At 46.1% G+C, this 23,503-nt stretch overlaps 2 protein-coding genes across 2 annotated transcripts; one reads left to right on the top strand and one right to left on the bottom strand.

Annotated features, from left to right (window-relative positions):
- The first annotated feature begins 3,546 nt into the window (after positions 1-3,546).
- Positions 3,547-21,967, top strand: LOC121458958 (myosin regulatory light chain 12B). Its single transcript, XM_041668400.1, has 4 exons — positions 3,547-3,810; positions 17,779-17,977; positions 20,403-20,564; positions 21,552-21,967. The coding sequence occupies exons 2-4, from the start codon at positions 17,794-17,796 to the stop codon at positions 21,722-21,724; spliced, it is 519 nt and encodes a 172-aa protein (XP_041524334.1). The 5' UTR covers positions 3,547-3,810; positions 17,779-17,793; the 3' UTR covers positions 21,725-21,967.
- On the bottom strand, positions 8,594-8,943 carry LOC121458959 (60S ribosomal protein L37-like). The gene has a single exon (XM_041668401.1). It carries the CDS (start codon positions 8,941-8,943, stop codon positions 8,650-8,652), a length of 294 nt encoding a protein of 97 aa, XP_041524335.1. The 3' UTR covers positions 8,594-8,649.
- Positions 21,968-23,503: the final 1,536 nt, after the last annotated feature.

Here is a 23,503-nt window from a genome sequence, read left to right on the forward strand (position 1 = left end):
TACTTAGTTGTTTATTTCCCACTTGGTTTTAGTTTCATTGCGTCTTGGAAGCAAGGCAGATGGAGTGAACAGCATTCCTGTGAGCTTGCTTAGCTCTTCCAGTGTTCCTCCTCTTTTTAAAAGCAGCCCTGGTTTCCTCTGTACCTGTTTATTTCTCCCCTCTCGGGGAAATCAGATTTTAGCTGCCCTATTTGGGTTTCCTAGACTTGGTCTACAATTTTGAAAACAATTCCTGCATAATTGTGAGCACTTGAGCAGCTTGAGATACTAGAGTTCGACACTCTTGCTTTATTTCCTCCGACTTTAAACTTCTGTACATTACTTCCTGCCCCTAAAATAAGATCAGGCCACTAAGTATACTAATTTTCATTTGTTGTATCAAAAAACTCTATTCAGCACTAAAGGTTCTATGGAATGCTTTTAAGAAAAAGATTTCTGTGTTGTGTTTCCAGCTATCAGAAATACACATAGTATCTTTTGTTGTGTACAGTTTTTCCCTTATAGCAACCCCTATTGAAGGGATGTTTGTTTCTGCAGAGAGTCGTCCTGTGTGAGCTTTAGACACTCCTAACCTACCCACAGTCACAACAGCTGTGGCTGCATGCCTGGGAAAGTGAGGTCATCGTTTCGATCCTAAAAATAACTTTTGTTATGTGTGATAATTCAGAACTGTTGCTGAGCTAATCAGGGAAAACACTTGTTCTGTTTAGTTTTCTAATGTTTCAAAACTTCCCAAGTTTAAAAAGGCTTGAAGCAAGGGGGTTGGTGGGTTTGCTTCAACAAGGCCCGTCCTTGAAGGAAACCATTACCTCATTTGATAAACAATTTCGGAATGCCTTTGAGCAGCAGGTTAGAGAGCCAGAGCCACCAAGTGGAATGGGGGCAGGGGACAGGGGATCATAACAACTGCTCTTTGCTTCCTTCAAGATTACAATCTCAGAAATCTGCCCTAGTTTCCTGCTTGAATTTCGTTTTTGTTTTTTTTTTTTAAGCAAAATAACTTTTTCAGCTTATCCACTCAGTGCTAGTCTTGCCGAATTTCCATTTCTACTGAAAACAATACAAACCCCAACCTACCACCTCTGCGTTAACACATCTTCAGCCAGGGATAAGTTATTTCCACTCTAGGAAGAAAGTACTACTAAAATTATCTCTCGCTGTGTCCATCTCCATCCGGACAACCCCATAAACAGGCGTTAGGAACAGTAGTAGGTGGTCAGCCCTCAGTGAAATCAAACAGTTTGCTAGTGGGACTCTGCGTAGTAGCTGGGTTTTGCTTACACAAGAATGGCTGCCAATGAAAAGCTGTCAAAATGTCTCCTAGCAACGGACTTGACTACAGAACCATTCTCTAGAGTTTCCATGATGAGAATGATCTCAAAAGCCCCAGGAAAGCACTCCAAGGGGCAGCACCCCACCGTCTGCTCATGGTCATGTTGCCTTTGAGACTCAGTGCCCAGATTGAGTGCGTCTGACCAGGGAACCTGAGACTTAGGGCAGGAAGTGAATGCATGCAGCTGGGACAAAGGGAGGACGGCCAGAATAAAAGGCAGACTGAGGAGAGGAAGGAAGGACAAGTGGACAGGGACAGAAACAGTTACAGAAAGCTGGTTTAAGAGTGGTCACCCCGTCACAGAAGTGTAGGGAGCTTTGCCATGCGTCAGCCATTAGGTAGTTCAGAATGCAGAAACCACAATGAAACAGTATAGTGAACAATGCAGACGTTTAGGGCTCTGGCAGATCTGCAGTTTCAAGTCCCAGTTCTGCTACACCAGGGATTTCTTCTCAGGCGGGCGTAAGCAAGCTACTTAACCTTTGTTGACCTCTTTCTCCACTTCTAAAATAAGTCAATGCTGTTCCTAATTGCATTTTATGATTAAAAGCAACATGGATCTAGAGCTGGGTGTGGTTGAATAAACCCCACTCATTACCCAAGTAGATTTGTGGTCAGGCTGTTCTTAAATACTGGCTTCCTCATCGGAAACAGGAAGGCTTCCTTCGAAGTTTGCTATAAAAATTAGAAGCTTGAAAACGAAGGTTCTGAATGCAGCAGATATGCAAATTGTAGTTTTTCTTATTTTGCTCACTGGTTCCTGAGAAGAAATCCTGAAGGGAAGTCAAGGCTTTCAAAGGGCCTATTCTTAATGATGAAGTCTTTTATAGAGGGGTAAAGTCTGGCCTTTGTCTGATCCACCCTTCAGCCTCACTCCCGGCTTTGAGAGGAGTCTTGCTGTGTTAAGTTTGCCTTGAGCTCAAGATCTCCCTGCCTGCTTCTCTGCTACTAGAATGCCAGGATTAAAGGCCTGTGCCACCACAGCCTGCCTGTCAACTGGTCTTACATCATGTAGGAAGTGTTAATAGACTGTGATAAACTCCTAAGATTTTATAAGAAACATAATTATTTAAACAATGACTTAAGGACAGACAGCATTGAAGTGGAAAGAATACTCAGGATTAGACATAGTATCAGCATTACCTGATTCCTACCCATTAAAAACGGAAATTATTATCCATCTCTGACCTATTCAATACCAGCGCCAGATTTTCAAGTGCAGAGTTAAAGCCACCCTCGGTTTATTTGGGGTTTTTTTATTTTACATCTTATATGTGTATTTGCTTGAGGGAGGGAGTTGCTCATTCCCTGCTGCCGGCATCTGGATGGTTTGCAGGAGTTGGTTCTCCTTGTGGGTCTTGAGACTCTTTATTTATTTTAATTTATTTATTTATTAAAGATTTCTGCCTGTTCCCCGCCCCCGCCTCCCATTTCCTTCCCCCTCCCCCTGGTGGCAGGCACCTTCACCTCCTGAACCATCTCGCTGGCCCCTACCATTTTGTTGTTGTAAGTACTGCTCGGTGGTGGATATACAATGGTGTCCCTACCTTCTAGAAATTTCTGATCAGACTTCTAGAATATGTAAACTCCCCCAGCGCCTGGCACAAATTTAGGGGGGGGGTGCTTAATCAAGACTATTACTAGATTGACTATCCTTCATTATTTCAAAATAGTGCTCCTCACCTAGATTATCCCAGAATGAGGGAAGTTAAAAAAAAAAAAACTATCCTCAAGAATACACTATGCATAGTATCTAGAACAAATTCTGCGCAGTGCGTACTCTTCTATCCTTTCTTCAAGAATAATTCAAAATTGGCTGAGCCCTGATAATCTGAAAGTTGGAACTGGGGAGAAAGTAAAGGACACTGGCTGGAGAGCGATTTCAAATCAGCGAAGGGCGGTTCTGGAACCCACGGGGCAGTGCTCAGCCTCCGCCCTCTTCCGTGTTACATTCCTTCTCTAGAATTGTTTATCTAAAGTTCCGTTCAACCAGGCCAACCGCCCTTTGCTAAACCAAGCAACCTCGGACTGGCCGCTACGGGCGCCAGGGGACCCCAAAACCAGGGCGGATCGCGGCCCACCCGAGTCAAATTCCAGAGCTGGCGCTCCGCCCTCGGCCGAGGAATGCGGAAGGACCGGGGAACCGGCACGGGAAGCCGGGGAGGCTGGCGGGTCGCGGGGCGACTGCGGCAGGGGGATGCCGTGTAGGTGAGTTGGGGAATCCGTACTCGTGGCCATCCAGACTCAGTTCGTCGGGCCGCGCAGCCAGGCTAGTCGCCGCCGCTGGCCCCCGGACCCCCGGTCCAGCGACACGCTAGCCGCACACCCCCCCGGCCGCGGTTGGTCGCGCCCAGCTCGCTGCCGCTCCTTCCGCCCCGCCCCCTGGCCGGAAGTGCGGCGCCGCCACGGTCCCTCCGCAGCCCTCCGCCGGTCGCAGTAGCCGTTCGGGTCGTCTCGTGCGTGTGTCCTCGGATCTGGTGAGTGGCTCGCGGCACCCCCACCCCGCGTCGGTCCCTCTTGCTGCGCCACCGCGCCTGGAGCCTCCGGGCGGCGGGACAGCCAGGCTGGCGGAGAGGAGGCGGCTCAGGATGAGGCCCTGCCGCAGGTCCCGGGCTGGCGAACCCTGCCCGAGGCCCTGCGTCGCCTGGATGCCTGACACCTGGTACCCGGCTGCCTGCACCTGCCGCGGCCGCAGGCTTCAGGTCCTATTGGTGTGGCGGCGCCATCTACGCGCATCCGTTCTAGACGCTTTGGGGGAGGAGAAGCCGGCTGGTGCACCACGGTTCCTGCCTAAGGAAGCCTGGCACCGGTCCTGGAGTTCGTGGTTAGCAAAGGCTAAAACGAACCGCTTTCCATCCATTCTTCCTGTACCTGGCGTCTTGCAGAGATTTAGTTCATCTGAGAAAAGGACAATTCAAAAAAAGCTGTAAAGAATTGAGAACTTACTAAGCAAAGGCTCCAAGAGGAAGAACTGGGTGTTTTTGGCTAGATGTCTTGGAGGAAATAACAAAAGCAAAAAAAAAAAAAAAAAAAAAAAAAAAGAAAGAAAGAAAAGGAAAGAAAAAAAAGAAAGGTGGGCATCGTACCATATGTTCAGGAAGCACGAGAGACCAGCCCCCCCGAATGGAACAAAACAATAATGGACAAGAGCTGGGAATGAGAAAGATAGGGTGGGGCAGGGCTCTATACAAGGTCCCGGGCCTGGATCCTATAAAATAAAATAAAGTAGTTAACTAAGTTAGGCCTTTTTATAGGTGTGTTGAAAACTTACAGAGAAATAAAAAGATTATGTAAGGGACCTTAGGGAGTCACTCTATAAGGAAATAACACGATGAAAGGGTCTTTAGGGGGTCAGGCTAACAGCTTTTCGTTAAAGATGACTTTGCTCTACTGTAGTCCTGCGTGTTGGAGAAAAATCACAGCATTTTCTAATTCGGTAGACTCCCTACAGACTATCTCCTGAAACCGTTTTTAGTTTACACTCACGGAAAGTGGTGAGGTAATTTGCCTGGGATCAGTTGAGAAATTCATAGGATGCCACCAATTTCCACTGTACACTCTCTCACTGAACACAGACACACACACAGGTGCCTGATCACCCTTCTGAGTGCACAGCTTTAAGTTTGTTTCCGCTGTGTTAAATAAATTCTATGATGGCTGCCTCCATACTTGTTTCTGCTTTAGTGAGACTGAGCTTACTGAACTTTGGTCTCGGAAGGACAGATCCCTAGGTGATGGTGGCTAAACTTAGGAAAGCCAAGGATGGGGCCAGTGTCCCCATTTTCCCAAGGTTAAAAAATACCATCTGTCTAAGGAGGAGTTTTATTATACCCTCATTATCAGTATCTTTGGGCTCTGGCTAGTTCCACATGGCAGGCAAAGCAAATCCCCTTCTACCTCTGAAGGTTGATCCCGGAGTCCTCCCTGACTGGTAAGGGAGTGAAAAAGACAGCAAGCTTGTAGGGGGTGGGAGTGGGTGCAGGTAGGCAGTTTTAGAGGAAGTAAACTGGCTTGAAAAACAGGATATCCGGGACAGCTCCTTTGGACTCTTGAGTATGGTGTGAACTCTGGACGTTTTTCCAGACTTGGGGAGGTAGCCCTAGCTACTCCATTGTTTCTGCTTCCCATGCTTGGATCCTCTTCGTGAGAGAGGGAGGAGAAGGGAGGCAGAGACCTAAAGGCGCTTCTTTGATTCAGAGTACTAGTGTGGCGAACAGCATATTTGATGTCACCATTTTTGAACCCCAAAGTACACATTAGCCTTGCTGGTCACCTCACCTAGAGTTTTCAAGGCGGCTATGTTGCAGCTGCTGCTAAGGACATGAGGAGCGGCTGGATTCCCTAGGTATGCTTTCTGCCACTTTGTAGCTTTGATCTGGAAAACAGGGATCCCGATACGCCCGCATTATAAGCTGTTTTGAGGGTTAAATAGTCAATGCTTGTGACTTGCTTACTCTGCTGCACCCATAGCTTGTCCTTTGGTAATATTTCTTCCAAGTGCTGAGCACAGGGGTAACCTGTTGGTGGAGTTTGTGAGGAAGCTCTGGAAAATGAGCCTGGCTAAGTGTGTGCTGACTTAGAAAAAAGCCTTACTTCAGGAGTGCACGCTCAGCTCTAACACCTGCCGTACCGTGAACACTTGTGTATGCAATTTGTTTTTGATGGAAAGAAGTTACTTATATGTATGTTCTTGCTTACCTATTTGGCACCTGCCAGGTGCAAGGCAGTCTTCTAGACTTTATAATCCAAGAAGAAAGACAAAAGGCTGTAAAAAGCCTTTGTAAGTAAAAACTTAAGAATATTTGTAAGTTGTAATTTTCAGTGTAATTCTACTAGTGAGTAGAAAAGAATAAAGGACTGAATGTGTAGCACTTGCCTGATATGTTGGAGGTCCTGGTTTGATCCCACACACTCAAAAATGGTTTTTTAAAGAAGAGGAGGAAGACCACTCATAAACTCAACACAGTGGGTCAGTCTCAAAACTATTACATTGAAAGACTCCAGGCTGGCCTGGGGAGATGGCTCAGCAGTTAAGAGCACTAGCTGCTCTTCTAGGACCCGGGGTTCAATTCCCAGCACCCACAACTGTGGCGACTCACAACTGTCTGTAATTCCAGTTCCAAGGAATCTGGCATCCTAACAGACATTCATGCAGGCAAAACACCAATGCACATAAAATTTAAAATTTAAAATGAATTTAAAGTGAATAAATCTTAAAAAAAGGAACAAAAGAAAGAAACCAGGCCTACACAAGTATATACATTTGCTTTTTGGTTTAAAAGACACTCACACAAGAGTAGATCAAGTTAAGATGGTCTCTGATAACCTCTATCGTAGCCCCTGGAAGCTGAGGCAGGAGGTCCTGAGCTTCAGTCAGCCTGGGCAATGTAGTAAAACTTGTCTCAGGAAAGAAATCCAAACAAGATTTGCCTGGGTAGTGACTTCCGGGAAACTTTCTGGAGTGATGTTTAACATTTGTAACTGACTTGGGTTATTACATGGGCGTACACAGTTACAGAAGTGGTCAGATTTGTGCACTTTAGAAGTGATAGAGATATCAGAGAATAGGGAACTGCCGGGACACCCAGAACACCTGGAAGGAAGGAAGAAGAGAGGGCGCTGCGGTGTATGTGGCAAGTGTGCCTGGTGTTAGATGTAAAGGCTGTGTTTGACTCTTTAAAAGATTTTTTTTTTTTTTTAAGTTTTTCGAGACAGGGTTTCTCTGTGGTTTTGGAGCCTGTCCTGGAACTAGCTCTTGTAGACCAGGCTGGTCTCGAACTCACAAAGATCCGCCTGCCTCTGCCTCCCAAGTGCTGGGATTAAAGGTGTGCGCCACCACCGCCCGGCTTGACTCTTTAAAAGAAAGATAATTATGGAACTTAAAAACCTAACGTATGTAGCATAAAAACAATTATGTGTCATTAAGTACATTAGGTTAATTTTGTAAAGCATCTTAATTTGACTGTATACTGAATTCTCTTTGATTGCTGCTTTCAAACTGTTGTTCTTGTGTCTAGTCATGTGATCCTCAGAATTAGAACAAACAGTAGCTCATCAAGGGAAGCCCTGTGCAATTTCTAGATTCCGACCGACCTTGGAAAAGATGAAACCGAATGTGAGAAGATCAGAGTGTTTTAACACCCTGGAGTCACTCTGCTTCTAGTCTGGGTTTCTCCTGCTGCAACTCTGTCTACACTGTCCTCGCCAACAAGACTCACAACCCCCACCTTGGGCATCTGCCATCCTAGCGTAGTTGGGCTAGAACGAGAAGTCTTCTGTGAAGGTTTATGTTGAGTTATGTGTGTGGGGTGTGTGCATGTAAAAGACTGAGTACTGATCCCAGAGGCAGTGGATCCCCTGGAGCTGGGGTTACAGGTGGTTGTGGTCTTCTCCGAGCAGCTTGCACTCTTGATGACTCCAGCCCCTAAAATTTGAATCCTTTATGATTCCTTTGCCCACAAAGCCAGTTCCCACCCTTTCCTCCCTCATTGACTTACACTGAGTGATAACTTTTATTTTTCAGTTTTATGGTTTCTGTTGTTTGGTTCAGTTTTTTAGACAGAACCTCATTCTGTAACCAGGCTGGCTTGGGGCTCATTGTGTAGCTCAGGCAGTCCTCTTGCCTTGGCCTGGAGAGTGCTGGGAGGAAAGACGTGAAGCCCCACACCCAGCTTGAGTGGAGCCTCACGCTTCTCAGCCAGCCTTTAAGCACATTTAAGGATGAAACTTTGAAGAAAGCTGCAATTAGAAAGCAAGAAAAACCTGCAAAGCAGTAGAGGCATAGGAAATAGGGTGGTGGTGGCAGGGAGAAGAGCCTTGTGTTTGAGAGAACCTACCGAACTGGGGGAATTCTGTCACAGTCACATTTTCTTAACCAGAAAGAAAATTCCCTAGTCACCTGACTGATCCATTTGAACTTTCTAGAATTCGGTGGCTCTAATCTCAAAATGAAGGTGTTTCCTCGTCTCACTATTAAAGAAATAACGTAACAGTGGCATTGCTGCTTTTCTGTTGATATATAACAAATTGCCCTCAATTTTGTTTTGAGTACCTGTAAGGCAATACCAGGGGTTTTTTGTTTGTTTGTTTGTTTGTTTCTTGTTCTTTTGGTTTTTTTGTTTTGTTTTGTTTTGAGGCAGGGTCTTTATAGCCCTGTCTGTCCTGGAACTTAACTTTGTAGACCAGGTTGATCTTGAATTTAAAGAGATCTAATCTTGGGATTAGAGGGATGTGTCATCATACCTAGCTAATAAATTCCAGTTTTTTTTTTTTAATTTTGGAAACCAGAACATTTATTTTATGACAGATTGAAATCCTCAAGATGAACTGGATGCTGCAACAGCTGCCCTCTTGGGTTTAGGGGTTGTCCCTTCACGGAATCCATGCCTGAATCTTCGGTAGACAATTTTTAGATGCCTCATCTGCCCAGTCCCGGTAGTGTTTCGTCTCTTAGCCTTGGCACTCCAGTTATACTTTCTCTTGCGCTTGGCAGGGTAGCCGCATTTGCCACAAGTAGACTTCTGAAGGTGGTAGGCCTTAGAGCCACAGCGGCGGCACAACGCGTGCGTCTTGTTGCGACGCTTTCCGAAGGATGACGTTCCTTCCGTCATCTTGCTTCTGTCGCCGAGGCCAAAGAGCTAAATTCCAGTTTTTAAACCCAAAAATCTCCAAACACTTTAGTCTTGTGAGGTTGTCCTTATCTGAAGGGAAGATTGTCTTCTTCAGTGTGGTTGCCTCACACGGCTGGCCAGTTGCTTCTGGCTGTTGGTAGGAGGCCTAGCTCCCCACTTCCTGGTGCGAGCACCTACATACTGACTCAACAGAGCGAGCAGGGGGTGCAGTGTCTCTCGTGACAGTCAACCACTGTCATTTCATAACGCTCTGTGTTTACACTGGTCACTTCACTGTGACAGCTGTTGGGGAGCCTAACTACCCCTTGGCAAGGGAGGGAAGTTCCGTGCCATTGGGATCCATGCAGGTAGCATGAACATGGGGGTGGGATTAGGGTGTAGGGAGGGGGTCTAGTCTAGTTCTTCATTCTGCAGTTGTTCAAGATGTTTGAAATTCGGTTTCTAAGTAAAGCTAATTTTTGGAGAGACATTTTAAAAGCCATCTTGGAGGGTACTAACCAAACCTTCCTACAGACTGCATGTAATTTGCTGGCTGCCAGTCATTGGCTATGAGCCAGTTACTGGATATGTGTATATGTGTGTGCAGGCCAGAGGACAATCGCTGGTGTCATTTCTCAGGTGTGTTCACCTTCATTTTAAGACATCATCAACCACTGGCCCACATGCATCACCAGATTCGGATAGGCTCAAACTCAGGTCTCATGCTCAAAGACTAAGCACCAACTGAGCCATCTTCCTAGGTAGCTCATGAATCACCTCTTAGATGGATGAGGAAAATGGGGTCTGGGATGGCTAGACTAGCCAAAGGTCAAACAGCTGCTCATGTCAGAACTGGAGTTAGAATCCAGGCCTCCGCATCTCCATTTTCCCATAATGACCATCAACTTTGAAAAGCCAGGGGAAACTGGACATTTACACGGCCAGAGTGGGCCTAGTGGTTTCAGCCTTAGCTGAACACTGGAAATGCATAGTGCATTTTTAAATTTTTATTTATTTTATTATCTCATGATTATGAGTGTTTGCCTGCATGTAAACACTCCGTGCACCGTGTGCATGCCTGATACCTCTGGAGGTCAGAAGAGGGTGTCAGATCCCCAGGGACTAGAGTCACAGATGGTTCTGAGCCTCCACGTAAGTGCTAGGAATCAAATCCTGGTCCTCTGCAGGTACTCCAGCCAGTGTGAAGCAGCTCTCCAACTCCTACTTGGTGCGTTTAAATTCTTGGCCTTCACGCCAACATTCCCTTCTGGTAGGCTTGACGAAGACCCAGGCATCGTTTTTTATAAACTTCATAGATGACTGATACATGACCAGCTTCTGGGAGAGCGGTGTATATTGGCCATATGGTGATAACAAAGACTTGGGAAGGCATCAAAGGGAGCTTGGAAGCCATAGGCAGCATGTGCTCTGAGCATCTTTCCAAGCCTGGGGAAGCCTTACAGGCAGAATGAAACTCACCGAGTTCTGCTTGTTAATGATACGTTCCCTTGCTCTGACTTGGATATCAGACATTTGCATCACTTGTGACACCGGCTTCCTGCACCCCAGCCTGTGGTGTGACTCGAGAGCACAAACACCACTTAGTTCACTACATTAGGAATGTAGAGAAATAGTAAAATGTTTGAAGAGAAAATGGGTCTTGTTTTTGTTAAAGGTAGTAATTTACATTCTGGGCAATGTTTTCTGTGAATAGTCTCGTCTGTAACTGTAGTCTAGGGGTAGAGTGTTGGGTTAGGTGGGCCCCCACCACGTGCACACACAACACACACACACACACACCACTTTGATAATTGAGCATAAAGGTTTCTCTGTTCAATCATGGCTAATAGAAGTTACTGCTGGCCGGGTGGTGGTGGTGGCACAAGCCATTAATCCCAGCAGAGGTAGGCAGATCTCTGTGAGTTCAAGGCCATACAAGAGCTAGTTCAAAGCTACAGAGAAATCCTGTCTCGAAAAAACAAAAACAAAACAAAACATAAAGCTATTGGCACTTCTTAACCCAGTCTGAGCTGCTGCACCACATCACATACCCCGGGGTTTCCCTTCCATCTGCTGGTCGCTCACCGTGCAGTCCTGCTGTCCATGTAGTTTCTCTACTCTATCTAGTTCTGCTCTTCTGTGAGCCGAATGTAGAAGAGAATTGTGCTCAGAAGCCCACGTTTGTCTCCAGTGGGTTGTGAGCACAGCTGACCTGGGGTCATTTAATGTCTGGTCTTCATTTACATCATTGGGAAGGCAGGCAGTTTCGTTCAGTTCAAGGCGTCTTGAATGTTATCCACTTGTGACTCCTCCTGGAAAAAAAGTAAGCGTGTGTGTGTGCACGCATGTGTGTAAAATATGTATACATGGGGCTGAAGAATTGTCTCAGTGCGTGACGGCTGTTTCTGCCAAGCCTGGCAGCCTGTGTTTGATCTCAGAAGCCAAGCCCATGTGGTGAGGGGAAACCGGCTTTCAAACATTGTCAGCTGACATCCGTGCATATGTTGGCACACACGAATTTAAAAAAATGTTTTTAAAAAAAATCCATGGTAGTGTATGCTTTTGATGCCCGCATTGAAGAGGCAGGACAGCTGGGAATAAGTCTACGTGAATGAGGAAGATGGGGCTCTCCATGGTGACAGAGAAATGAGGAAGATGAGCACATCTGAGAACTATTTGAGAGACGGGAGGGATTTGTGGAAGATGACTTGGCTTCCTGGCAGGGTGAGTGGGTGGACCGAGAAGTCTGAAAGCTGGGAAAGTTGAGAGGGAGGATAATGGATTCAGTTTTCAGCTTGTTGGTTTTGTGGTGTCTGTGGGATGGCCGAATGGGCATGATTCCTAGGCAGTCGGCTATGAATCCAAAGCACAAAGGTGGAGCACCAGCCTGGAGGTGTAGGCCTCGGAGCCAGAACAGTGAGAGTCGATGAGATCATTCAAGGAGAGCGCTTTCAGCCATGAAGGGGAATTTTGATGCAACCGAGAGGCAGAGACTGGCTTGCAGGTTATAAAAATATTCTTCATAAGAGCCAGGTGTGGTGGTACATGCCATAATTCCAGCACTGGGGAGGCAGAAGGAGAAACCCTACCAGCCTTGGATGCATGGTGAACCCTTGTCAGAAACGGCAGGGAATGAGAAACCTGGATGCCAAGTGAGTGAGGGTGAAAGAAGAAGAAAATGCAGAGGGCCAGTCCTGGAAGGAAGCTCGAACAGTGGCAGGTACAGGAAAAGGGCCTGGAAGCCTTCCCGAGTTTGTCGCCTTGACGCGGCCGCTGTGGCAGAGATGGATGGCCAGCTTTCTGTGGGCTGGAGAGCGAGTGGGCGGTGAGGAAGCAGAGGTGCTTGTCTCAGAGAGCAAGAGGAAGAGCTGTTTTCTTCTGGGCCTCCCCTTCAGACTGCCGGTTTTGATACCTTTGCTCACTTTTCAACTGATGTGTATGTTTAGTTTTTATAGGTGCCATATAGTTATATGAAGTATATTTTATTTTTGTGCTTCAGGGGATTGAACCCAGTACCTTGAACAGCTAGACAATTACTCTCACTGAATTATGTCCCCAGCCCTAAAATATCTAAAACTCCCAGCACTTAAGATCATAAATTCAAAGCCAGCCTGGGCTATAAACAAGTAAAACTCTAAAGAATGTGGGGGGGGGGTGAGACTATGTATGTATGTATGTATAACAAAGTTGGGTTGCTGGTGGTGGTTTGAGACAGGATCTCACCATGCTGGGCTCAAAATTGGGTTTCTTAACAAACAGTTTTAGGACTGGGTAATAACTCAGTAAAGTGCTTGGTCATGGTCCAGACCCCACATAAATGGCGGGCACATAAGTGCGCCTAAGATCCCAGTGCTGGGGAGGCACGGTGGCAGGAATCCCTGGAGCTCCTTGGCTAGTCAGTGAGTTCTTCACGCGTAGTGACACCCACCATCGGCCTCCGACTTCCACACACATCCGTGCGTGTACACAGACACTTTGAATAGAGATTTAAACACAAGCATTAAGGAAGGAGTGCTTAGGAAAAAGACAGTACATACCTAAGACATAAGAGAGTTGTGGCAAAAACCAAACTTGTGAACAACTCAGATGCTTCCTCAGTCCCCTGCTTACTCTGTAGCACATTCTGATTGAGCCTGTTAGTAATCGCATCCTCACCCATCAGCCTCCCCTCCTCCTCCTCCCCCTCCTCCTGCCCCTGCTCCTCCCTTCATCTGGGGGTCAGAAGACTGCCGTCCCAGCTGAGACTGGTGCCGCCCCCAGCAGTTCTTTTCCACTACTCAAACTCCTTAAGCTGATCCTTGCATTTAGTTCTACCTTCTTGAAGAACTCTAATGAAGTCTCAAAAATGTTTAGTGTAGGATATTCTGGGTTAACTTTCAGCATGATAGAGTTGACAGATTATTTTTTTTATGTTACTAGTTAGTGAGTTTGCATAAATGATCGGCTGGTAGAACTTATCTGTGCCTTCAGACTCCTAATATCTACTAAATCTTGAAATAAGATTTAATACTTTTTGAAGTTTCTGCCCCCTGATAAGCTTCTCCGTGATTACAGTCAGTAATCCAAATTAGACAAAACCAGAACGAATTAGAAAAAAACCCAGGTTTGACCAGCAACCACGTTTGTTCTCTAGGGGACAGTTTAAACACCCTGCTGTAGTGGTCTTGAGCATCTCTGGGGAGGGGTTATTATTGAGGGGCTTTCTTGGAGGTGGAGTCTGAACTGAGGCTCAGGGTGGCGCCTCCATCCAAACTTTCTAGACTCTTTGGGTATATGGATGCCAGGGCCTGGAGTGAAGCCTTCACCCAAACACTTTTCACACGAGAAAAACTTGGGTCTAACAATTTTGGGATGTAAAGCGTCAAGGGGTGGCTCATTGGAAGAACGTATTATAATATGCATGAGAACCTGGGCTTATACCTGTGCTGCCTAATTTTAGTTTAATCTGAGAGAGGGAGCCTCCACAAGATCACATGTAGGCAAGCCTGCAGCATTTTCTTAGTGGTTGGTGGGGAGGGCCCATTCCACTCGGGGTGGCGCCATTCCTTGTAGTTTTCCTGTTGGCTTAGTGACTGAATATAATATTGCCCCACTGCCCCCGAGTCAATGCCCCACCCACTACTCAGGCTGCAGCCTAGAAGGCATTCTGGTCCCACTGCCACAGCAGAACCGGTTAGGCTGTGTAGGTTTAAGCTAAGTCTATTGTTCTATTTACCAGTGAAGACTTGGAAGTCAGATGTGGGGAGTGAAAATCTGCTAGGTCACAGAAGCTGAGAAGCAACCAGCTGACCTTGGCCAGAGACACCAAAAGACAAGCCTCTTCACTCATCCCAAAACCAAAAAAAAGCGCCAAACTCTTAGTCCCTCCCTTTCCTTTGTTTTGGTCTTCTCTATTGAATTCCTGGCTTCTCTATGGCTGATTTCTGTCAGGTAGTTGCTGGCTCTGCCCAGATTCAAGGTAATTTTATTAACAGTCTGAGTGTCACGGTGTGATCTAATATTCCACATTCATCCCTGGGCTTCTATCAGAGAGTCGTCCTGGGTTATGTAAGAAAGCAGGCCGAGCAAGCCAGTGGGCAGCACCCCTCAATGGTCTCTGCCTCAGCTCCTACTCTCTGTGAGCTCCGCCTTTAGGTGCCCTCAGTATGCTGTGTAAGCCAAATAAAACCTTTCCTCCCCAACTAGCTTTTGATCCTGATGTTTTATCATCAAAATTGTAATCTTAGCTAAGACAAGGCCGCCGCAGCAGCAGCCAGAAAAATAAAGAAAACAAAAGGAGGGGAGTGACCAATAGTGACCACATTCTGTCTGTCTGTTCTTTGTGTAACTTTCCATATAACTGCAGTCAGGTATCAAACTAAGTTACGGGGAGGAGAAGAAGATGATGTTGAGAGTCAGCACCATGAAGCTGGAGTACTTCAGAGCTGTGCTAACCCAAACATCGGTACACTGGGCGCATGTTTCAGGTTGATGGTAGAGAAACACCGTCTGAAGAGAAAGCCCAAAGCCCGAGTTCCTTTGTAGACAGCTAACATGGGTGGAGTGCGGCTTGGTTTCTATCAGCTTGACACAAACCAGGACCCAGTGCGGACAGTAGTCCAGTCTGTGAAGTGTTGGGAGGCCCAGCTCCCTGTGGGTGGTCCTGGGTTGTATAAGAAAGCAGACTGAGTGGTTAGGAGGAGGAAGCCAGTAAGCTGCTCCCCTCCTTCTGAGTTCCTGCCCTGACTTCCCTTTCTTCCCTAAGTTGCTTTTGTCCGTGATGTTTGTTTATCACAGTAGGAGCCCTAACTGAGACAGCTAGTTGTTGTCGGTCCCTCTGAAGCAGTGGCCCTGCAGAAGGGGAACTCCTCTATGCTGTCCTCATTTCTCACACCAGTTGTACCTTTAGGTGTCCCTGGGGCCACACTCGGGTTTGATTTGCTGGGATTCCCACTCACTGATGGCTGTGGTTCTCCCTGCAGGGCAGCGTCCGGGAGGTTTCCTAACACAACTTCAGTTGTCTGTCCCAGTGAAGTCATGGACGGTGTCAGCTCCTAGCAGCAATGTGTCACAGTGTGCAGAGTACTGCCAGCCAGGGAATGAGGGCTTTATTGCATAGGTATACCTAGCTCTCCACATGTCCGACCTCGGTGTCCAGCCTTGTTAGAAGTCAAGCTGATAACTTATGACCAAAAGCCTCCCATCATAACTCATAGTTAGATCATCTGGTGTGACCTAAGATAGTAAATATCAGGCAGGACGTTGCAGGAGCCAAGGACAAGGTTATATGCACCTCCCTCAGAACAGCCTTGAATTTTTAATACACAGGGAGTGCCTATCTCATAGGGCAGTTGTAGAGATGCAATAAAACATTAGATCAAAGAGTTGCCATGGTGGGTGAGATAGCTCAGGGGGTAACAGTGCCTGCCATGCAAGCCTGACAACTGAGTTTGGTACTGATCCCATGGTGGAAGGAGAGAAAGCGTTTCCAAATAGCCTCTCACTTCCACACACTCACCTGCACTTTTAGATGTACATCATCATCATAATTGGAGCTGGAGAAATGACTCACTGGTTAAGAGCCCTGACTGCTCTTCCGGATAACCTGAACTGGATTGCGAGCACCCACACTGCAGCTTACAACCCTGCGTAACTCCAGTCCCAAGGGACTGCCCATATGTGGCGCACCAACTGCATCAGGCAGAACACCCTGGCACAGAATTCTTAAAAAATAATAATAAAAATATTTTTTTAAAGTTGTCCTGAGGGCTGGAGAGATGGCTTAGTGGTTAATAGCACTGGCTGATTCTTCCAGAGGACCTGGTTCAATTCTCAGGAGCACATGGAGACGGACATTGGTCTGTAACTTTCTCAGAGGACCCAGCATCCTCTTCTGGTCTCCATGGGTGCTGCACGTATTTGCACAGACTTTACATGAAGGCAGACTGTATGTATAAAAATAATAAAAGCTCAAAAATAGTTTTTAAAAACTGCCCTGATATTTGTGAGACTTAAAGTTATGTATACCTCGTCGTTTGTGGCTTAGATTTGAACTTTGCGTGCTGTCTAGTAATGGGGATACATTCTGAGAACCCCTTTGTTAGGCCGTCTCGTTGCTCTGCAAACACTGTAGAGTTTGCTTACACAAGGCCAGATAGAATAGCTGTGGGTCTATACCATTGTATATGCTGTCTGTCACATTGACCAGAACACCACTGTGCAGATATTTACACTGTTTAAATGCAGCCAGGGCATGAGCCATGCGTATAATCCCAGCACTCGAGAGACAGAGGTAGGAGGATCAGAGTTTAAGGTCATCCTCAGCTACAGGTTGAGTTCAGTACCAGCCTGGACTTCATGAGACCCTGTTTTTTAAAAAAAAAATGGAAATTATTCTGTTTGACAGTTAAGTTGCTGCTGGATGTCTGTAGTGTTAGAAGGTAACACCAACGCCATCAATGTGGAAGGTGATGGAGTGGGAGCAGTTGATCTTAACTGATCTTTAGAATTGTCAAATGAGGGAAATGCAGGGGTAGCTTGGAAGCCTACAAGAGGAAATTAGGTTTAAAGGTGAGCACCGTAACTCTCTATCCTTCTACTTAGTTCACACTATACACTATAATAGATACTATATTTTGATGATGAAAAATTGGGTTTCTGAAAGATTTGATTTCAGTGGTAGTAAAGTGGAAAGAATAAAAGTACCGGTCATGTTTGGTTGTTGTGAGGGATAAATGGGAAAATTGAACCTAGAAAAGGTGAGAGGTTTGTGTGAGGGAGCCCTTTTAATGATTTATTTATTTTTATTTTATGCGCATTGGAGTTTTGCCTGCCGGCAAGTCTGTGTGAGGGTGTTGGATCCCCTGGAGCTGGAACTACCAACAGTTGTGAACTAGCATGTGGGTGGTGGGAGTTGAACCCAGGTCCTCTGGAAGAACAGGCAGTGCTCTCAACTCCCCACCATCTCTCCAGTCCCTGTTATATAGTTCTATAAATCCCAATAGATAAGGATAGAATTAGTCTTGGGAGCTGGGTGGCACCTTTAATCCCAGCACTTGGGAGGCAGAGGCAGGTGGAGCTGCAGGTTGGAGTCCAGCCTGGTCTATATAGGACAGCCAGTGCTACACTGTGAAACCCTGTTTTGGAAAACAACAAACAAAAACTTGGGGTGAGAGAAATGGCTGCAGAAGACCCAAGTCTGGTCCCCGAATTCACGTGGGGGCGTGACACACACGACACGACTCTGTTTTCAGGGAGAAAGAAAAAGAAAGATACTTGTATTCACTAACTTTAGGTGTGTGTGTGTGTGCCCCTTTTTGCTTTATGTATTAAGCATTTTTTTTCATTTAATTCCAGATTTAAACCACCATCATGTCGAGCAAAAAGGCCAAGACCAAGACCACCAAGAAGCGCCCTCAGCGCGCAACATCCAATGTGTTCGCCATGTTTGACCAGTCCCAGATCCAAGAGTTCAAAGAGGCCTTCAACATGATTGACCAGAACCGGGATGGCTTCATCGACAAGGAGGACTTGCATGACATGCTGGCTTCTCTAGGTAGCCTTTTGTGCCTTTCCCTGGTGGTGATCCATCTCTGATTCATTTGTCTTGTGATTCAGTTCATGGGCCATTTGGCCTTTGAAAAGCTTTCAGGTGTGGGAGGGGCCTTTTCAGGGCTGGGCCCGGCGAGGGGGAAATCAGCTCTAGAGGGAGACCTGGCAGATACTGTTCCTGTTAGCTAAGTGGATTGTGTCTATGTGAGCCCGAAGGGTGTGTGTGTGTGTGTGTGTGTGTGTGTGTGCGCGCACACGTGCATGCGCGAGCATGCTGGTGGCTGTGTGCAGAAGACCAGAAGTCACATTAACAAATGCAGCCAATAATCTTCTGTGGATGGAGGACAGGCCATGAGCAAATGAACAAAGAGGAAGCACTTCATAACCAACAGTGGTTACTCAAAGATGGACTCCTGGGAAAGAGACTTCTACAGTAATGTTTTTTATAATTTAAAAAGAAAGAAAGAGAAAGAAGCAAGGAAGAAAGAAAGAAATTGATTTTTTTTTTTTTCCAAAAACCCATAGAGGTTAAAGGTGCATGCTGAGCCTGGTGCCTTGTGTGTGAACCCCAGGATGGAGAGACCTGGCTCTTGGACATTGTCCTCTGTCCTCCACGTGTGCTCCACAGCGCTGGTACACATACGTTTTATATGTACCACCAACAGACACAAACACACTCACCACGTGCGTGTGCACTTTTTTTGGTTTGTCTGTTTTTGTTCTGTTTTTTGTTCTGGTTTTTTGAGACAGGGTTTCTTGTGTGGTTGTCCTGAAACTTGCTTTGTAGACCGGCCCTCCTTTGCTTCCCCAGTGCTAGGATTAAAGGTGTATGCTACCACACCTGGCTACACACACCTTTTTAAAAAGATCCATTTTCGATTCCTATTTCGCTCTGAGAACTCTCTTGAACCTCTGGGTTGCAGTCACCCCTGCACTTCCAAACAGGGAAGTGGGGTTGTTTTTGTGTTGTTGTTGTTTTTTGATGTTTTTGTTTTTCGAGACTGGGTTTCTCTGTAGCTTTTGGAGCCTGTCCTGGAACTCTCTCTGTAGATCAGGCTGGCCTCGAACTCACTTGCTCAGTGGCTCCTGTTGTACAGGTGAGCTAAGTGGGTGTAGTGAGGTGGATTTGCCATGCAGTGAAATAGCTGTCTATGAGGTTTCTTAGATTTCCCCCAAGTTCTAGACTGGACTGCCGTCAGCTTCTAGTTTGGTATAGTTAGTTCTAAGGTGCTCCTTTAGATCTGAAGACATAACCAACACGGTTCTTTTCACGTGTGTCAACTTGGTGTCTGAGGGACCTTCAAGATACTGGCTTTAGCCAGCGTTTTCACAGGTTAAGACTAAAGGAGGCTGTGTGGGCCGGCTGGCACTGACCTCAATGTCTGGAGAGCTGGGTTTGAGTTCCCGTTCTTCCACCTTCTCCAGACCTCATAGCCAATTGGTGAACTGGTTTCAAGGTCTTTCCTGTGAGGAGCTCTCCAGATGCTTTCCCTCCCTGTCAGGTCTCTGGCTGCTGTTCTCAGTAGGAACTGAGATCAGGATTCTCTTGGTGAGCATCCCAGTTCAAGTCTGGCATGGTTGCTTTTCCGTCAGCAAGCAGGAGGATGAGACCAGAGGGTCCCTGAGAATCTGAGGCCAACCTGGGCTATAGATCAGATGTGCCCCCACCATATCCCACCCCAACAAAAAAGTAAAGCAAAAGAAGATTCCAGTTAGCAGCATGTAGAAATGGTACTTGGGGCTGACCATACTTTATTTAATATTGTTCAAAAGAAGTTCCCAGTCCCAAACTGACCTAATAATTTTAACCCAAATGATCATCTTATAAATAATTTTGAAGCATACCAAATCACATGCAGCTGTATCATAATTAGAAAAATTAATGTCGATTTTCTAAATTTATTTTTATTTTTTTATTTGGTTTTTTGAAACACGGTTTCTCTGTCTAACAGTCCTGCAACTCACTTTGTTAGGCCAGGCTGGCCTGGAATTCATTGAGATCCGCCTGCCTCTGCCTCCCAAGTGCTGGGATTAAAGGCGTGTGCTGCCTGTTGATTTTTATTTTAAATAACTGGTATTAAAATAACAACCCCTGATGAACCAGTGTAGAATCAACAACATGTGATAGTGTGGTGTTCCCTGTCAAAACTTGAGACTTTTGGGGTTTTGTTTTTTAATGAAAAAGTGATGAAGAAGCTGGCGAGATGGCTCAGCACGGAAAGGTAAGGTGCTTATGCCCAAAGCCTGTGGGGTTTGGTCCCTGGAACCCTTGTGGAAAGAGAGAACCAACTCCTGAAAGTTGTCCTCAGCCTCCACACATGTGACATGGCACACGAACACAGAGTAATGCGATAGACCCTCTTAACAGTATGACAGCATAGGAGCAGCCAGGCGCGCCACATGATGTGGGTTTATATGTCTTCTTACAGGCAAGAATCCCACCGATGCCTACCTGGATGCCATGATGAATGAGGCCCCGGGCCCCATCAATTTCACCATGTTCCTCACCATGTTTGGAGAGAAGTTGAATGGCACAGATCCCGAGGATGTCATCAGAAACGCCTTCGCCTGCTTTGATGAGGAAGCAACAGGTAAGTGCTGCTTGCATGTTTGTGGCCAGCCCATTTTAGGGTCTATGGAGCACATTTTAGGACATGTTTTTAATGTGTAATTTTTTTAATTAAAAAGAAAATCCTGTTGTTTTAAAATAGGAATGCACCAGAAATGGTCTTGTCACATACCTGTTTGTAGACCATGAAACTACAGCTTACCTTGTTCACCTCTGAATTTGACTTCGAACTTCCTAGAGCAGTTGTAAGAATTTAGGGTCTATTATGTCGCCTTAGAGATGAAAACTGTTCAGAGACCCTGGTTTCTCTAGACGGCATAGTTCCTAGCGTGAGCATTTGAAGTGCTGTGTGTCTCTGGAGTTACTCAGGGTTTCTCTGTTTGTCTTCATTTTCCTGCCCTTTGGAGAAGCACGCTTTGACAAGAAAGCCTTTCAGTCCCATGTTTCTTCCTTTTTCCTTCCCTTCTTCCTTCAGTCCTCCCTTTCCTCTGCTTGGCCTTACATCTCCTGGAATCTCCCTTGCTCCTTCCTGACTTTTCTCCCTGAGCCATTGATCTGGGTGACATTGTCTTTGTTCTGGGATCCACCTCTTATTATTTTTGACTTTTTATTTCTATACTGTGGTTTTTAAAATGATTTCTTTTTCTTTTCTGTGTATAAATATTTTGTGTGTGTGTGTGTGTGTGTGTGTGTGTGCATGGCTGGTGCCAGAAGAGGGCATAAGATCCCTTGAAACTGCAGTTACAGGTTAGATTCTGAACTGCTATGTGGATGCTGGAAATCATCCCAGGTTCTCTGAAAGCAGCCTGTGCTCTTAACCACGGAGCCATCTCTCTGCTTTGAAGCTTTTAACATAATTTAGTATTAATGAAAACCCCAAAGCGATTGGGATGGGAAGCAGTGGTGCAGTTACGTGTGTTGTGGCTGAGTGTGGTAGACGATGAGTTTGTGGAATCATGGCATGTCACGTACTTGGGTATCTGTGAGTCCGTCCCTTGTTGCCCTCCAGGCACCATCCAGGAGGACTACCTGAGGGAGCTGCTGACCACCATGGGCGACCGCTTCACAGATGAGGAAGTGGATGAGCTCTACAGGGAGGCCCCCATTGACAAGAAGGGCAATTTCAACTACATCGAGTTCACGCGCATCCTCAAGCACGGAGCAAAAGACAAAGACGACTGAAGAACTCCAGCAGGAGCTCCTGTCACGTGACTCTACTCACTTCATTCTCAGCTCCTTCCCCCACCTGTAGGACCTTCTGCATGCCACTTAGTTCACAGCTTTGCCTCTTTTGTAATGTATTTATTTCAGACTTTTCTGTCATTTAGCACTTGTATAATCAGACTGGAAATGGGGACAATGCTGTAAATTGTGTTGAAAATGCCATGCGAATAAAAATCAACAATGTGAAAGCCCAGGAAAATATATCCATAGTTCTGGTTTGCTGGATTTTTTACATTTTTATATAATAAAAATGTTATTTTGAAATAAAGATTATGCTGACTGAAATGGAGTGTAAGACAAATGAGTGACAGTTTGGGGTAGCCCTTCCTTCAGGCTACCTTGTGAGATGCAGACTGATTTTCACATCCCTGGGACAGCGCTCTTCAGAACTTCTAAATCACGTTAGCATCTTCAAGAGCTTTGCTTCTACTAGGGGGACATCTGTTAAATGCTAGGCATAGAGTGTTGTCTTTCAGAGCAGAATTTCCATTGCTTGATGTCAGCGTATGTGTCGTTCTGAGAAGTACTTCCTGTGTGCAGCATGCACCTCCGCGGTTCTCAGAGTGCCTTCACCCCAGTTTGGTGAGACAGGCTGTTACTGGTTGCTGGGTGTTGAGCATACTGTACCCCAGAGCCGCACCCCCAGCCGCTTGCCCTCTTTTGTAAGTTGGGGTTAGGGGTGAGGGCTAAGTGACCAACTCTTTGGTCGCAGTTGGTGAGAGTCGCGGTTCTGTTTTACTAACTCCAGAGCTCACAGGTCTACAGAAAGCCAAAAGTGCCAACACATTTCCATTTCACTGAATTCGGAACTCAGTGGTCATTGTTGACATTTAAAACCATCTTGCAGCAAGACAATTGTTTGAAATTTTTCCAGAGGATTTCTCCCAGGGAGAAAGCAAAAGACAAAAATACGCAGACTGGGGTGTAGCTTGGTGGGAGTCCCGTGCTCAGCATATGCAAGGCCCTGTGTTCAAACCTTGGTGAAAAAAGTTAAAGATGAACATTACAAGCAATTATAGATGTGCTTCTGTAGACTTAGGGAAGGAGACAAAGGCAGGCGAAAAGTACTTAGAAGAGGAAGTTTGGTGAGAGTGACACCTATTTCTCCTAAACATTGTTCAAAATCAGCATGCGCACTGCTTGCTGCCTGTGTCTTGTAACTCTGTGCAGCACCCTGGCCTGCTTTCTCCTGCTGTCCTTTTACACCTGAGCTCTTCCCTCATCCTTAAATGAGACAGTGTTCAGCTCAGGAGCACGGACGGATAAGCCAAAGTAGGAATTACTGAAGTTACTACTACTTACTGATATAAGCCAAAGCGGAAATTACTGGTTACTTCTACTCCCTGACAAAAGCTGAGAAAAGCTGCACTCCCCTCCAGAACCACGAGGAATCCCGAGCATTCCTGCGAGGCTCCTGTTAACACTTAGAATCTCAAAGTCACTAGGAAGTGTCACAAAACTAAGTGAATTGTCATGTAGTTAAAGCAAGGCAGAAGTAGACACCAAGCCATTTATCCAGTCAGTACCTGTTACCCAGCAAGCTCTTGTGTTGCTCACCAAAGGCCAAGACAGGAGAGACAAGGCTCGGGTTCCAGGCAGAGGCATGATGAATAACAGCACATAAATACCGTGTGGTAGTGAAGAAGACTACATGGCAGAGCGTGGCCAGAAATGGTCTTTAGGAGCTATGGTCAAGTTGAAGTCTGCTCGATGGGGTCCCTGTGCAAAGCCCAGGAT

The sequence above is a fragment of the Microtus oregoni genome, unplaced genomic scaffold (genome assembly GCF_018167655.1).
Source record: "Microtus oregoni isolate MIOR12 unplaced genomic scaffold, Mior012 000018F_ref0000195, whole genome shotgun sequence".
Lineage (NCBI taxonomy): Eukaryota > Metazoa > Chordata > Mammalia > Rodentia > Cricetidae > Microtus > Microtus oregoni.

Coding starts and splice junctions, on each gene's coding strand:
- LOC121458959 (XM_041668401.1), bottom strand. CDS start 8,943: ATGACGGAAGGAACGTCATCCTTCGGAAAGCGTCGCAACAAGACGCAC.
- LOC121458958 (XM_041668400.1), top strand. CDS start 17,794: ATGTCGAGCAAAAAGGCCAAGACCAAGACCACCAAGAAGCGCCCTCAG. Junction 17,978..20,402: donor TGACATGCTGGCTTCTCTAG/GTAGCCTTTTGT, acceptor GTCTTCTTACAG/GCAAGAATCCCACCGATGCC. Junction 20,565..21,551: donor CTTTGATGAGGAAGCAACAG/GTAAGTGCTGCT, acceptor GTTGCCCTCCAG/GCACCATCCAGGAGGACTAC.